Below are 17,880 nucleotides of genomic sequence, written 5' to 3' on the forward strand. Positions count from 1 at the left end.
CTAAATATCTCATCAGCGAAGGAGCTGAGGTGAATAAGGGAAATAATGTGGGTCAAACTGCATTACCCGGTGCTGCATTCAATGGCCATCTTGATGTCACTAAATATCTCATCAGCGAAGGAGCTGAGGTGAATAGGGGAGATAATCACGGTTGGACTGCATTTCACAGTGCAGCCAACAATGGTCATCTTGATGTCACGAGATATCTCATCAGTCAAGGAGCCGAGGTGAATAAGGGAGATAATGTGGGTAAGACTGCATTACGCGGTGCTGCATTCAATGGCCATCTTGATGTCACTAAATATCTCATCAGCGAAGGAGCTGAGGTGAATAGGGGAGATAATGACGGTTGGACTGCATTACACAGTGCTGCTCAGGAAGGTCAACTTGATGTCACGAAATATCTCATCAGCGAAGGAGCTGAGGTGAATAAGGGAAATAATGTGGGTAGGACTGCAATTCACAGTGCAGCCAGCCATGGCCATCTCGATGTCACGAGATACCTTATCAGTCAAGGAGCTGATGTGAATAGGGGAGATAATCACGGTTGGACTGCATTACACAGTGCTGCTCAGGATGGTCAACTTGATCTCACTAAATATCTCATCAGTCAAGGAGCCGAGGTGAATAGGGGAGATAATGTGGGTACGACTGCATTTCACAGTGCTGCCCGCAGTGGCCATCTTGATGTCACCAGGTATCTCATCAGTCAAGGAGCTGAGGTGAATAAGGGAGATAAAGAATGTGGAACTGCATTACACGATGCTGTTCAGAACGGTAACCTTGATGTTGTTAAAGTACTTCTAGCAGGAGGAGCACGATCGGACGTAGGAGACATTTACGGCCAGACACCTCTACATCTGTCCTTAATCCTGGGGTACAGAAGCATTGCTGATATATTCAAGGACTGTTCCAATTCCAAGGTAAACATTTACAAAATTATATTTATTTCAAATTCATCTACCTTGATGTTTTCAATTCATGAATGTAAAATAACAAGTACTGATATTCAATTTAGAGCACATAATGCATTGGCTACCTATCATTTTTGTTTCAGACTTGGCCAGCTCGAGGCTGACTTTATACTGCCTTTGTATCACCACTAATCATCATACATAATTATAACCCCCGTTAGACCTCTTTGCTGTTTCATAGATTTCATAAACGAGTTGCAATTACTCGAATCTTTGGATTTACTTGATCCCCTGTCAATACCTAATACTTATTTTTTAATCTCAAGTTTTCAATGCTTATTTTCTTATATCCAGCTCGACCAGAATGATTTAACGGATATCCACCTTGCCATCCAAGAGGGTCACGCCTCTACCATTGAGAAGTTAATTTCTGAGGGAGCTGATCTCAATGTCCAGTCACTTGACGGACAGATGTGTCTCCATGAAGCCATTAAACTCTGCAATAACAGCGGGAAAGTTGTGGAACAAACTGGCACACTAAGAAAGGTAAGTATACCATCGAGACCGAAACCAGGAGACAGGCGGAACAAACAATTACATTACAGAGTACGTCAAAATATTGGGTAGTTTTGAGGCCACATGGAGTGTTAGTGACATATCCTGCCTCTCTAGGTCGGTGTTTGTGTGTATGGGGAAGTTTTCAACGTAAATAGGGATTTTCTCTACTGTGAATCCAAGAGACAGCATAAAACCATGGACCTTCCTGATAGGTCCATGGTAAAACCGTTGTATGATGCTCATCCACCTTGAATATTCATGGACAAACTGCACTAGAATTGATACATATACATATATTTGTTTTTTGTTATAGATCTCCGATGATTATTACAGGGGCGAACTATCTCCTAAGAGGGCCTTGGTGTTTTATCTCCTAGAGAATGGAGCCAAGTTAGATGTGAGGGATGAGAGAGGTAATCTACCAATCCAATATGCCAAGGACGAAGTGGTCAAACAGATGATTTTGTCGAGGTGATTCTTCCATATCATAAGAAATATAAATATCCCCGTGATCAATTTTCAGGCAAAAGATTGCAGCAGATCTAACTTTTTTGAGATTTGGTAACAGAATGACATTTTTAAAATAGCAATTCCAACGGCTTAATTGAAAATGTTGATCGTTTATTTTACAAAAGATGTGTTAGTGGGACAATTAGATTGTACATTCTACGTGCCAATTGGGACTCTTAATTTGTTCAGGGCTTCTAATTCAGTCCTACAAGGTCGACTTCTCAATCTCTGTTTTCCTTCTACTCAGGTAAACGACTCACTTTTTCTACCACATTCGTTTAAAGGATATATTGGAACTGTAGTTCTTTATATGTTTGTAATTTACGGTATTACCAGGTGCAAAGGCATGGATAATTTTCGTCTGTTATACCTAATGCTAAGATTAGAGCCTCATTTTAAAAGTAATAATCCTCGATAGGTGTCTGCCCAAATTGTATAGAAATGATTTAACCACTTTGATTACGTATCATTGATTTCAGGTTACCTTCTTTAGAGGAGATCAAGTCACATCGAGGTAAGAACATTCAAACACAAAGAGCTTGTTTAAGCATAACAGCTCAATAAGTGCTTCTAATATATATTTGTTTTATCATTAAGTCACGGATTGAAGTCTAGCGATGATTAACAAGTGGTATTAAAGGTTTCCCATCTGGAAGAAGAAGGGATTTAATACTTGATTGTTTGGGTAATTTACACACAACGCATCCACTTACTTCTTACGAACACTTCATTCATATTCCTGTATGTAGACCTACCTCTAAGGTTAACATCAATGGTCCAAATAAACGCTGAACGAGTCCTAAAATGAGAAGAAGGAAAAAGAGTAATAAAAAGATGTATATCAATAAAAAAAGTGATGTGGAGAATATATATTTGATTTTAAATAGGCCCTAATTTAAATAGTACATACTTGTGGTGCTTATCAGAGTTTGGTAAACACAAACATTGGAAATGGTATGGAAGTCAATTCTTATTGTGAACAACATTGGAATAAAATCGATATTAGTAGAGTATTGGTTTTGACTATCCCGATCTTCGCACACATTTACTTTGTTGTTCATATCTCTTCTTATTATCATGTAATTTCCTTATTTTTTAATTGAATAACAGATGAACCATCAACAACTACCATCGTCTCTGTTGAAGTCAAAAGCAATGCCAGTCAGGAAATTGAACTAGAAGACCATGGCGTATCAATGTTTATTCCTCTGGAGGCTGTTCATCAGAGTGACCGGTGCAAGATCAGCTTTTCTCTCTTACGAGACCTACCAAGTGTTGACATCCAAGATGATGAATCAGTGGCCTGCTACGGGATCAGATGTGACCCTCCAAACATGACCTTTCACCAACCTGTTAGGATTAGGATACCACACTCTACCTTGACCATCAACCCTGATCAAGTGAAACCAGACATTGTTTCCCATGTATGGGATTCTGTAAACGGTAAGTTCATCTGGTCAGATGTTGAAACTAACCCGTTTTTAATGCTGGAGTAAACGAACATTGATGCCCTGAGATCTCTTTGCATCAGACCAAGCAAAGCACTTTCGGGACAACACTGATGAGTTGCGATATAGATAAGTGATAGAGATTGGTCTCGTAACCGGGAGGTCTCAGGTTCGAAACCCAGTCGATGTGCTAGTGCCCTTTGGTAAGTGAAATGAAGAGGACTTAAAGCTGTTTGTCTCTTTGTTGCTTTTTAACAAGTTTGCCGCTTTCCTAGCAGTCGGGTAAAAGGAGCAAAGCAAAGTAAAACAATATAAATATACATTCTTAGTATACGATGCCCTTTATGTTTTTCGTTTCCATTGCAAGTAATAGAAATTTCAATATTCACGCTGAAACTTGACTAATACATTCTGAATTCCGTAGTTCCAGTTCTAACTCTCGTCAGCAGAGCGCCATAACGTCGTGAGGAACAATTTGCCACTCGCATTTTTCTGTAGAAATGTTCACGGGTGAAAGGAGAGAGAGTAAGTGAATTTTAAGAAAATATTGTCCACAAAGACATCATAACTGACATAAATATTTCATGGCACTATACAGTTTAAAGCACAGCTCGGCTTCATTGCGAAACAACCCTTCTTAAAACAAATGCCTTTTGTTTTTGTTACCCACTAACAACAGATCTACCAAGAACATCCAGAATGACATCATCCAGCTCACCAGACGAACCACCATACTGCAGAGTGTACAAGGGACACCTTGAGCTGTACATTGGTCGCTGTGCTGAGTGGTGGGTTCTTATTCCTCTCGAACAGCAGGTGATCCGACACCAACTTATGTGCACTCCATACATCCCTGATACCATAGAAAGAGGCAAGAAGGTCGAAGTTCATCTCCATATCCATGCGGACCTTCCTGGGATGGACACGGTAAGCACAACGCACCGGCAGCATAAAGAATCATAGCATTGTGTAGCGGTGTAGATTGGGTCAAGCATTGAGAGGACACTGGTATCATTGGCGGGGGCACCAACATATTATATGCAACTGTATAAGAAATAGGAAGGAACTACATCATAGATTGAGGCAAGGGTGTAGGAAGGATGAAGTTATCCTCTTCCCTTTCCGTTCGCTATATACCCTTCTTTTTCTCTGTCCCTCTTCCTCTTTTGTCGAAACATGCTATATGTTTACCCGTATTCAACACATCTAAACGACTGTATTTACACATTCAGGCATTTCAAATTGATCACGCCTGTAATACGATGCCGTATCGATTTGCCGCCATTACGATCGAAATTCTTAATGCTTTGTCTCTCAAAATTTAGGTGTAGGCTACTTGTATTAAGTTTGAATAATACTTTTTACATGAATAAGATTCCCTTCGTGACGTTTGCGCATGCACTTAATACTATTTTCGCACAGGAGGTTCAAGAGGAGGAGAAGAAGCATTCATACCACAAGGTTCATCCCTCGGTTCCAATCAGTATTGCAACAAAGTCTGGTGACGTTCAAGTCACATGCTGTCGTCAGGATGAGTTTCAGCAAAGGAAGGTAATTAAGTTGACATTGCATTTTTATGTTTTCTTGTTATCCGCCCGTCCAGCTTTCTTGATAACGAGGGATCTCAAGAACTACTTCAAATATGAAAGTCAAACGTGGTGAGAGAGTGTAGGAAAACGACCTAGTTAGTTTTGGGGGAAAGTAGGTCAAAGACCAAAGGTCATAGAGGTTAGTTTCTGAAAATACAGGTTTTAGCCTCGTTATCATAATATTTCAAGAACTATTAGATGTATCAGCTTCAAACCTTGCGAAAGTGTGTATATTCCTTGGGAGACGATCTGATTAGATTTTAGAGGAAGAGCTCGATGAAGTCATAATATTTCACGGTGAAATGTGCGGAAATGAGAATTGCACGAACGGTAGATGTATACTTTTCGACTGCTTGCATTCAAAAAGCTCTTGTTCCTTACATACATTTATCTTTAGTGGTTTATACCCTGTACGTCAGTTAGTCATTTATTCATTGTACGGTTTTGAAAATTAACTCCCTATACCGATTTCAATTTTCGGAATATTACTCGTTAGTGCGATTATGACTATTATAATTATTTTATAATTATTCTTTCCTGATCAGCAGTTTTATAATAAATATGATTACTATAATGAGGATAATGCAAAATGATGATTAATATTATTATTACCATTAACATTATTATCACCATCATTGTTATTATTATCACCATCATTGTTATTATTATCAATATCATTTTTCAGTCTGGACAACAGGTTCTCTCTCAAAAAGATATTCAAAGCAAACTGAAACACAGCTTTTTACTACCCGTGACTTCGCGTGAGGAGAATACAAACTTCCCAGTAATTATCACGATTACACAGGCTGGAAAGGTCGGGGCTTCATTATCTGTTGCTTTCTTAATCAGATACTCAGGTATGTATACTCCATATCTATTTATCATGGGCATTATGAAGTTTGGATGAAGCATAATTATAACTAAAAAGTGTTGTATGAGTTTAAATCATTATGAATAAATTAGAATAACACAATCGCAAAGAATTTCAAATACTGAAACTATTTCAATTTCCACGGCCTTGTGAATCACCTATTAAATGTGCAAACATACCAATGAAATGAGCGTTACACATAAATACTGGAAATGCGCTCGACTTGATTTTGTCACAACTCTTTGCAATCGTGCTGAATTGTACTCCTATAAAGAAAAAAGTGTTTGGAAAGACAAGAACCCAAATACATAACCTTGTTAATAGCATAGGTTGAGTGGTAGCATAGCCATATCATGGTGATTTATTGGTATGGCACGATGCATTATAACCTCTGGTTTCCGTCGAAATGTCAGTCAGTACATTTCTTGAGAAATACTGCCACCAAAAGTTAACACCCGTCGGAAAAAACATAATCGGATTTATAGCGGTATACTCTACATGATTCTTACAGTACCTTGATAAGGTGACTCGTGATTAGAGGTTACTTATTAAGTCAGTACACATCGATACATCAATTGCTATATTTTTCTCAATTTTTGTATTTATATCACAGATGAACTGAAGTATGAATCTTCCTTAGAACCTGCTTCCTTCGTAGGGTAAGCTTGCATTTGGACCATTATTATTAATTCGCAGCTTTTTCAATTAATGTTTTTGCCAATGAAATGAATTTTACATTCATACCGCTATTATCAGTGGCAGCATGGGTATTAGGGGCAGGGGAGGGGGTTGGTGGTGACGGAGACAGGGGAGGGAAGGTGATTTCTGTGTTAATTTCGTAACGACTTTCTTCACAACTCACCACCCCCATTCTCACTTATCCACTGAGCGAGTTTTGGCCAGCAGCTGACATGGATTATAAATAGTAAATTTCATCGGAAAAACAAATAGAGCCACTTCAGCGAAGTCAGAGACCATTAATTGTGTATTAAATTCTCCCTGGTAATTCGACTTCAATCGGGTGTTTATCCGATGATATGTGTTGTGATTCACCCAGGGGGAGTTTACATTTTTGACGAAAAGTTCATATGTCATGCACTGGGCCCTCGGTTTATCATCCCGTCGTCATAAATTCCCCCTTCCCATCGATATTTCGAGGCAATTTAACTGAGCTGGTTGAAAGCTTTCTGAAGTGTTCTCTTTTATAATTATCATTACAAGTATTACAATTAGTAGTATTTCCGTTATAAGTATCATTAACATTTTCATTGCTGTTGCTCCTGTTAATTATAATTAATGCTACATCTGTATTATCGTATTACTGCGACACCTTTATCTCGTTTTTCAGGGTAGTTGAAGAAGTTTTGAAGAGTGATCTAGAAGATATTGATGTCATCACTATTGCTGAAAAGATGACAGTGGATCAGTTCTATGATCTGGGGGTAGCTCTCGGTTTCCGAATTCAACAGTTGGATGTCATAGAATACAGGAGGTTCAGAGACAGACAGCAGGCAACCTATGACATGTTGGTAGAATGGCGTCGGGCACAACCCTCTGGTCAACAAGCAAAGGAAACGTTACTTTCACTCATGAAATCTTTAGACTCACCTGGTGAAGAGATGGAGATAACAGGTTTGCCAATGTCAATCTAACATCCTTTCAACCCTTCTTTTCCACTTAAGTTTGTTACAAGATTAACGTTATTGATTGTGTTGTCGATAGCATTCAATATATTTGTTTAATTTCGTTTATTATCTGTATAAAATTATATACTCTTAAAATATTGTATCAAACCATATTATGTTCATGAAAATGTATGATGAAAAAAAAGAAACCAATAAATCAAATCAAATCAAATATAGAAGAATAAGGGGGTATGATTACGTTACTTTATTCCAAATGGGTAACCAAAAATACGAAGAAAATATGTACCTGAAGGTATTCAACCAAACAAAGAAAGAAACAATGAAATAAATGAGGGCACTTATGTTCAAAGTAATCCTATACGTTTATGAATGTGTGATGATCTCTTAAAATATTTGTTATGATTTATTTCACATTATCTCATGGTCATGAGTTTAAAAAAAAAAAATCGTATGTATAGTTGTCACAGAAAAGAGTAGAATATTTCTGAAATTGTAGTTTATTCAAATTCTTCTAATTGCAATATCTTGAAGGAATATCATATAAAAAAAAAATGTAGTTTACTCATTCTAAAAGTATTTAGTTGTTGTAAGTATTGCTGCTTAAATATATCAAGCACTTAAGAAGTTCATGATAGAATAGTGAGAGAGAAAGGAAAACCTAGATCAACCTTGCTATCAGCTACCAAGTTAAAAGAGTCTTCTCTTTAATTTCTTATATCCTTACATGTACATCACCTCCTTTAACTTGATCTACGTGCATCAGACATCGGTTCTGCTGGGTGAGTCTATAATTCCAATACTGCTGTCTCTTTGTATTTTTTAATATTGGTATCCACGTTCATACTACTGTAACAAGTTATTGACTTTAAACTAAGTACATGTAGCGGTGTTATACAATGTTCTGCGTTTATTGGAATATTGCATTAACTAGAACAGTACAAACGTTAGATATGGCACTGAATGAAAACAAAAAAAGAGGAAAGAAAGGAAGATTAGGGGGTAGGGAGGGGAAAAAAATGACAAAGAAAAACTTGAATACATACATGCGTACGCACACTCACTTATATATACATTGGTATATATATATATATATATATATACCAATTTTGTTCTCTCTGGTGTAAATAATATTTCTTCCACCCAACAGTGAAGTCTCGGACAAGACACTTCTTGCATTCTCCAGGAAGATCAAACCAGAGCAGTTTTCCGAGATTGGTGGAAAGCTGGGTCTCGATAAGAAAGAGCTTGAACACATACAACACCGGACACTGTCTAACAGGAAAGATGCTAACATCCAAATGCTTTCCAAATGGAAAGCATCTCAAACATCAGGGAATGAAGCGAGAAGTCAGACTTTAAAACTTGTTTGGGAGTCTGTCCAAGCAGTACCGAATGAGGAGAACCTAGAAGGTATGGGTAAAATGATTACAATTATGCCAAATATTATGTAAAACGCTTCATAGTATTTCATTTTATTTATCCAGGACTTCGTGGAGGAAAATCTTCAGGATAAGTAGAATCATGCACACTATCTCGTATAAGAAAACGAAGTATCCCTATGCAAGAAACTGCGAATGCACAATACAAGGTCACATGTACCAGTTTTAATAGAGTATTCATCCCGATAGACAATAACGTGTACAATAAAAGGGAACCATGTAATAGACTCTCTTGAGAACGGGGAGGCCACTTTCTGGCACCATTTATTAGGATAATATATTTCTCTAAATGTGCAGAAATACGTAAGATTTTCATACATTCCATGGCGTGTTATGAAGTTAAGACTTTAACAGTAATTTACTGCAAGGTTAATAAATGATTTTAAAGCGACGCTTTTAGATTATATTACTACGTTTATGTAATGATGTGTCTTTTTTCAGACGAAGGTAGTTCTCGTAAAATAGAACCAACTCCTGTGGAAAAGACAAAACCAAATGAACCTAGTTGTGAGCCTGAAGATATGGAGATCATTATAACTACAGCTTGTGGTAAGTAGACGCACAATTTAGTGGTCCATGTTTGTGAAATCAGGAAAGTGTATGACCTTCATGTACTGTTAATGTCATCATAATAGTGATATTGAGACTGTGTAAAGAAAGAGTAGTTCTTAATCTTCCTTTACAAATGTGTGTAATATCAAATCGGTATGGATAATCGATTCAATATCTCGAACCAAACTTAGGCTATAAAAATTAAACAAAGTCACCTACACAAAAAACAGAACAATTTTTATAACATAAAGTGTTCTATTTTAAATCAACGAATCCTATTTCTTCAAAGATGATGTTCCCAGTGTAACTCCGGGAAAGCATTCGGAGTCTCCTCAGGACCTTGATCGACATGGTGGAGTACCAGGCACAGAAGAGCTTTGCAGCGTCACCCTTTCAGTGAAAAGCCTCTCAACTGCATGTTCACTCGGGAAAGCCCTCCGTGTAAATGATGACGTCATTGTTGGATCCATCGATCTACCTAGTTTGTCAATACTCCATAAGATCGCAGGAGAGCTCGTAGACAGTTGGCAGAATGGTTTGAAAAAGGAAGAGCAAGAAGATAAGTTCGCTAAGCTTCTCTCAGAGTACAATATCCCAGATGTCAAAGCAGGTTAGTGAGAATCAAGCCTCATTTAATTCGTAATCGTGTTGATAACAAAAAATAATAATCAATATTTACCCTTTCAAAAGAAAAAGTTTCAAGTTCAAACTTGCATTTCATTTCTTTTTCACATTCCATTAATTTCATTTATTGGCATGAAGGCAATAGGAAAATAATACAGAATTATGTATATTATACAGTAGTAGAGACGAATTTTAGTAGGTAAACATTTTTACCAAAATATATTTTAAAACCATGAACACTTTTTTTGGTTTCTTAAAATTGTCCCTACATTCATCAATGTTTTACATTTGATTTCACTATTTTAAGACGACAGCAATATCTTCATTCATAACCATCGTTATGGTTTTTGCATTAAACTACATATTTTCTTTCCTTCCTAGTGACATAATATTATGCATTTGTGTCATTGTCTACAGGCCGTGAAAAAATATCAAAAGCCATTGTAACCAAGACAGACCTAGTGGACTTGTGTCATCGCCTGAACGTTAAACCTTCTGGCGTTTTGCAGATCATGAGCAAATTTGTGACCTTCCCGTCTCACATGATTGGCCGTAGTACTCTAAGGGTGCTTACAGAATGGGTACACCAAGGTGGGACTAGAGAGAGGCTTCTGGAAATTGCTCAGGCTTTCCGTTTTAACGATGCAGCAGTAAAGATAGCAGAAGGTAGTGCCACTGTACAACTACACCGCATTTCACATTACATTAGATTGTGTAGGCCTATTTGATCAGTGGAAGAAAAACAAACTTTGACAGATTCATTATTTTCACTTACTATTGCCTGACTATAACAGAAACCCACATTCATAAAATCGGCAGGAGCCTGTGCACTTTTAACTTACTTTAAACCATCTTGCTAGATGAGGAAACACGCAATTGAAAGGAACTTATCACTTTACCAGTTATCTTTCAGACCTAAGAATTGACCTTGAATTTTCCAGAATATCTCGGGCTTTTGCTATACTGATGTCTATCTTTTAAAACATTGAGTATACTTTACTCTATACAACAGAGTCCCAATGAAATAAATTTGGAAAAGCGAGATTACCATTAAAAAAAAAAAAAAAATTACATCCTGACTCGAGATTGCTCATTTTTATTCAAACTCTACATGCAAACATGCATTACAAAACACTTCTTTCCCAATCGCTTTTCAGTAAAAACACTAACAAAAGACTGCCTTGGAGAAAAAAACTTGGCACAACTTGATTATGTTATATGTAAATTGTAATCTATTTGCTTCATGTTTCATATGGGGATTATAAATGACTTTTTCCTTCTCATCCTCCTTAGCCATGAAATGCCAACCAAGCTATATACCTTTCCTCTCGCATGGCATCATTGATCACAAGGGTGGAGAACTGACCCTTGATGAACTTGGTACTGCCGTTTCTATCCCTGAAGGAGCTATACCTAAAGGGATGAGATCAGTTGTTACTCTTCGCGTGTCAACTCCTGACACTCTAAGGCTTCCTGTACGGGAGGGTGAGGTAGTCATTACACCAGTCGTAGAAAGTTCTCTGACACAAGAACTGTTAAAGCCTGCCACAGTGGTATTACCACACTGCACCAATCACCATGAACGTAAAGACGACTATTCTGTTATCTTGTACACAAGAACTGGACCAGGTACAAAGTCATTGACATATTTCGACTCTGTTCTCTTGAAAAAAGTAACCTTCTTAACTTTCAATTTGAATCCTAATAATGTGACCAATGAGGTAAATAATTGATTTCAAATCCCAAATATATAATAATCTTCCGGTAATGAGAATCCCTTTTTTAGAATAATAAGCCGGTTCAGTAAAATTTAATGATTTTTCATTAATAAAGAAAAATTACCTCTATGCCATTTGAATCAACTCCCTGAACAAAGGTTAAATGAAGTCAAATATCGGTTCCATGACACATGCTCCGCCGACGATTGCTCCGCCGACATTTACTCCGCAAAACGCGACAATTGCTCCGCGACATTTGCTCCGCGACATTTGCTCCGACGTCAAATGCTCCGCCGACAGGTGCTCCGCCGACAGTTGCTCCGCCGACAGTTGCTCCGCCGACAATTGCTCCGCCGACAGATGCTCCGCCGACAATTGCTCCGCCGACAATTGCTCCGCCGACAATTGCTCCGCCGTCAATTGCTCCGCAAAACGCGACAATTGCTCCGCCGACATTTGCTCCGCCGACATTTGCTCCGCCTGAAGCGACACTTGCTCCGCCGACATTTGCTCCGCCGACATTTGCTCCGCCGACAATTGCTCCGCCGACAATTGCTCCGCCTGAAGCGACAATTGCTCTGGTGACATTTGCTCCGACGACATTTGCTCCGCCCAAAAAGTGTCCCATTAAATACAAATGCTAATAGTACTACGACAAATGCTTCACCGACAATATTTTTTTTTCACGGGTTGTTTTTGTTTCTTTTTTTTTCTTCATTTTCTGAATGCATTTCATGAAATTATGTAAATGAAATGAAATGAATGAATGTTGATGATGTGGGAGGAAAAAGCAGTTTGCCTAAATGTCATTTCGAATATACTGAAATAACTTTCCATCTATCACTGTACGTCCCACATAATGTACACTAAACACTCATTACATGTCATGGGAAGTTTTTTTTTTTAAAGTAGAGCAGCAAGCCACATTCCCCAATACGCGCATACCTCCTAGTTAATTTCAAACAGCTCATCAATATGTAAGACCTGAAATTACCTCAATGAAAGAAGACTAATAACATGAGAGGAAAGAAAAGAGCAAAGAAGACAACCGTTTTTTGCTATTCCCCATAATGTTTGATTTAAAAAAATAAAAAATAAAGTTATAGCTCCTTACGCAAGTTCTCCGGCGAAAGATAATTACTCCGCTCAAAATCTGTTTCATGTATTACTCATTAGCTGATCCAAAGCTCAAGGCTATCTCTCTCTCTCTCTCTTTCTCTCTCTCCCATGCTCCTCCTTTTCCTGTTTACACCGTTTTCTTGTCTTCTTCGCTCTTTTCTTTCCTCTCATGCTATTAGTCTTCTTTCATTTCCATCACTTCTTCTCTGCTCCCCCTCTCGAGTTCTATTTCTCTCGTGAAATTGAAACCTAAAGTAATATAATCATGTAGTACATTCTTGTTTAGAATAATATTTTCAATAATATCCAGTCCATTTTCTAAAGGTTTCTTTCCTTTAGTTAAGTGTATGTAGCTTTAATATATATATATATATATATATATATATATGTTAGTGTGTAAAACACTCCGTTTCATTCGAGTACTTTGTTTTCACTGAATAATTTAAGGGACTCACGAAGCCACCGGAAGAAGAGCAATTGGCTTATCATGAAGAACTAACATCAAACTGCAACAAAATGATTTGTATAAATGTGAATAAGCAGAAAGGCTGCCATCTCATTTTCCCGTCTGAATGGGTTCTCTTCCTTACGTATATAAGTGCCCTTATTTTCTAAACTTCCATGATGACCTAGTACACTGTATAATGCTTTACCTAGTAAGATGCATTGATCGAGGTAATTTCAGGTCTTACATATTGATGAGCTACTTGAAATTAACTAGGAGGTATGCGCGTATTGGGGAATGTGGCTTGCTGCTCTACTTTTTTTTAAAAACTTCCCACGACATGTAATGAGTGTTTAGTATACATTATATGGGACGTACAGTGATAGATGGAAAGTTATTTCAGTATATTCGAAATGACTTTTAGGTAACTCCTTTTTTCCTCCCACTTCATCAACATTCATTCATTTCATTTCATCTACATTATTTCAAGAAATGCATTCAGAAAATGAAGAAGAAAAAAAGAAACGAAAGAAATAGGTGTAAAGAAAATATTGTCGGCGAAGCATTTGTCGTAGTACTAGTAGCATTTGTAGTTTATGGGACACTTTTTGGGCGGAGCAAATGTCGTCGGAGCAAATGTCGGCGGAGCAATTGTCGCTTCAGGCGGAGCAATTGTCGGCGGAGCAATTGTCGGCGGAGCAAATGTCGGCGGAGCAAATGTCGGCGAAGCAATTGTCGCTTCAGGCGGAGCAATTGTCGGCGGAGCAAGTGTCGCTTCAGGCGGAGCAAATGTCGGCGGAGCAAATGTCGGCGGAGCAATTGTCGCGTTTTGCGGAGCAATTGACGGCGGAGCAATTGTCGGCGGAGCAATTGTCGGCGGAGCAATTGTCGGCGGAGCATCTGTCGGTGGAGCAATTGTCGGCGGAGCAACTGTCGGCGGAGCAACTGTCGGCGGAGCAACTGTCGGCGGAGCATTTGACGTCGGAGCAAATGTCGCGGAGCAAATGTCGCGGAGCAATTGTCGCGTTTTGCGGAGTAAATGTCGGCGGAGCAATCGTCGGCGGAGCATGTGTCGGGTTACCCAAATATCAGAACATGAACTGAGTCGAAATCAATTCCTACTCTACTAATAATCCTATATCATAGGGAGTAAGATAATATAATCAATATTTGTTTTCCTCTCTTATTCAAAGGAACTTTCGGTCGTAGGAACTTGACTCCATCACAAATCTCAAAACATAAGATAACGTTTTGCACACGTCATCTTCAAGTCTTGGCTCTGTCATCGACTGATCTTCAAGAACTCCAGCTGAGATGTGTAGTCTTCCAGCCTGTATTCATGACTCCTGCAGAGAGACCAACTCTACGTGTGTACTTACTTCATCCCTATATGAACCGTATAGAGGTATTTATATCAGATGATCTTTATCTACCATCTGAGGGCGCCCTGTGATACTGTGATTATTAAATGGTGCCTCTGCAGACTGTTCAGGCTTATGGTTGCACTGAACAAATGATATGTGTTAGGGAAGGGGGATGATGGAAATATTAGAAGAATGGAAGAGGAAGGGAGGAAGGGGTGAACAGATGGAGAACACTTCTTTTCCCCCTCAACATTCACCCCCCCCCCTTGAGCAAAAAAAAAAATAAATTAATAAATCCCATTTTTGTCAGGGGGGGGGGGGCATAGATAAAACACAGGTAAAGGGTGTTTTTGACATTCCCAATCACCCAAAGCTCCCCCTGTTGTTCAAGGGGGTGTTATTGAACACCCATAACACCCCCCCCCCCCCGCATTAATACGCCAATGGGATACATATTGTAATAGCACGTGTGAAGGGGGGGGGGGCAGTACTTTAAAGTTTAAAATCTGTATGCTGAACTATGACATCAACGAAGTATCTACTGTGCCATTTTGAGCAATCTTGTACATTATCTTACTGCGATGCTTGTTGCTTCAGACGGTAATTATGGATGAATACATAAATTGACAGTTCATACATGACGTAGGGTTTTGTGACCAGCCTTTCCCTAGTGGAGGGGAGTGGAGCTCATTGAAATATGGATGTAGAATGTTTTGGAACTGCATCACTTTGAATGGCATGATAGGCCTAGCTGTTATTTACTGTGAGCATTCAGCTATAGTGCAATAAATATATTTTTAAAAACCCAGATAGATGACATATTTTGGGACCGAATTCTTCATTAATATTAAATTTTTGTTCTGGTTGTTTATTCAGGATATAACACGAACAGAGAAGAGTTCTTCTGTTCCCTACTGCCGGGTCATGAAGGAATTCACGTTCTCTATAGAGTCAGAAGCAAGGGACCTAAACATTGTGTTCGACGACGGGACGAAAAGAAAGGAGAGAACGGTGAATATGCCTGAGTTTTTTCCATAAGGTCCGTTAAAACTTCTTCTTAGATGTTAATTTTTCAAGTTGAATTCTACACATGACCTCAAAAAAAAGTGCAACAATAAGCCATTTTTAAGTTATGTTTTTCTTAAACGGTCACTGAATTATCAAGCCTCTTTCTTAATTTCGAAATTGGAGGATATCCTCGATTCAGATATGTTCCCTCTGCCGATCATTTTTCTCCCTCACATATGCACATGCTAACATAATGTTGTAATGTTTATTTTTATTATCAGTATTATATACTCATTTTTTATCATATTATTATTACCGTTGTTGTTTTTGTTATTGTTCTTTTTGTTAATATCATCATTATCATTTATGATTAATATCATTATCATCATGACATTTTTTTATTATTACTGTCATCGTTATTATAATTATTCCAACGATATTCAAACCAAGATGCCCATCAAGAGTATACTCAGTGGAAAGTGCAGCCCTTTGAACTTCGAGCTTCAGTTCTCTCCTGAAGAGAAAGGAAAGAAGAACGGTCATATCGACATACTACAAGGGTCAGCAAAACGTGCAGAAAAAGAGTTCATTGTTTTCAAAGAAGGTAAGCCAATATTATCAGGAAGAAGGATATTATGTGTCTTTCACATCATCAAATGTAGGTAGATACTTCAAAGACCTTACGTCAGTCATTTATGTAATGAGTTGCCTCAAAAACTTTACACAAGTCATTTATTGTAACTAGTTACCTCAATGATCCTACCGAGTCCTTCATGTTGCCAGTTACCCCCAAAACCCTACATAAGTCTATTATTGAACCAGTTACCCAATGACCGTACATACCGTTATGTCATTTCTGTATCATGATATCTTTAATACCCTACATAAGTCATTTATTGTAACCATTGATCTCAAAGACTGTACATGAGTCATTTCTGAAAATAGTTACCTGAAAAGCCCTACTATACATATGTACATGAGTCATTTCTGAAAATAGTTACCTTAAAAGCCCTACATATTTTTCATTTACGTAACTCCAATGTATCCCAGTTATTCTGCGCATTCAATAAGAATAATTTAAATTAATATCATTTATATAAAATATAGCATACACTGAATGCCAATTTTTTTTTTATCAAAGAATGGCTGTAGGGTAGCCCTGTTCGGGTCTGAAATCTGTTTCTAGCAAAATTCTTTCCACTCTCGTATCCTCTGAAATTCTGAAAAAGTTGTTTAAAACAAAACCATTGGATTATTTTTCTTTCAAAACACATCTATTTATTTTTAATACATAGCAATTCCGAATACTGAAATAACAAATTTATTCCTATTGTATTGCTTTATTCTGTTTAATGCAGATGAACCGGATTATGCAGTCGAACACACAGATTCGTAAGTAAACGAATATCACCACCCATTGTCAATGTCTTATACCATGGAGGCCATAGGGACGACAATTAAATGGGCATTCAGACAAAGCTTTTCTATAACTTTCTGTCTTAAGCTATTATAGTTAGCTGCTAGAATGATGTTCCTGTATATTGCTTCGGGCTTTGTAACACTGAACAGAAAATGGACATCAAACTAAGCATTTATCATTCTTAACCCATGACTAGAACGTTCCAAATACCCTTCATTGATATGGCTACTGAGCGACAACTAACTTTTGTCAGTCTACTCTTGATCTATAGAGAGAAATGATATTGATGTATCAAATGACAAGGAATAATGTCAATATCTTACAAAGGAAACTACCAAACATCTTTCAGCTTGTATTTTATTTGTTTGCATATTTTCATTTTCCACCCCCCCCCCCACGCCAAATGTCATGAATTTACTTACTTACAGGCATGGTCGATTGCAGTATGTATCCAACAATCTTCTCGAGATCCTAGCCGATGTGATCCATACACCAAAGTATATAATATCCTTTGGTTACCAGCTCGGCCTTTCTTATTCATCTATGAAGAAATACAACGACCAAACAGACGTGTACCTCAATAGTGTCTCAATGTCAGGCTTTGGTGCGATGCTACGTGACTGGAGACGGCAGGTTCGACCTAGTGAGCAAGTAG

The 17,880-nt window shown here is 38.0% G+C and overlaps 1 protein-coding gene across 1 annotated transcript; it reads left to right on the forward strand.

Annotated features, from left to right (window-relative positions):
* Nucleotides 1–8,948: 8,948 nt before the first annotated feature.
* On the forward strand, nucleotides 8,949–15,822 carry LOC115927600. Its single transcript, XM_030993681.1, has 6 exons — nucleotides 8,949–8,952; nucleotides 9,417–9,524; nucleotides 9,817–10,137; nucleotides 10,569–10,817; nucleotides 11,445–11,780; nucleotides 15,674–15,822. Exons 1-6 carry the CDS (start codon nucleotides 8,949–8,951, stop codon nucleotides 15,820–15,822), a joined length of 1,167 nt encoding a protein of 388 aa, XP_030849541.1.
* Nucleotides 15,823–17,880: the final 2,058 nt, after the last annotated feature.

Source organism: Strongylocentrotus purpuratus, unplaced genomic scaffold (genome assembly GCF_000002235.5).
Source record: "Strongylocentrotus purpuratus isolate Spur 01 unplaced genomic scaffold, Spur_5.0 spur5_scaffold_20, whole genome shotgun sequence".
NCBI lineage: Eukaryota > Metazoa > Echinodermata > Echinoidea > Camarodonta > Strongylocentrotidae > Strongylocentrotus > Strongylocentrotus purpuratus.

What these genes read in the sequence shown, in the direction of transcription:
- LOC115927600 (XM_030993681.1), top strand. An exon ending in CATTATAACTACAGCTTGTG is followed by an intron (nt 9,525 to 9,816) that starts GTAAGTAGACGC and finishes ATTTCTTCAAAG; the next exon opens with ATGATGTTCCCAGTGTAACT. An exon ending in GTACACAAGAACTGGACCAG is followed by an intron (nt 11,781 to 15,673) that starts GTACAAAGTCAT and finishes TTGTTTATTCAG; the next exon opens with GATATAACACGAACAGAGAA.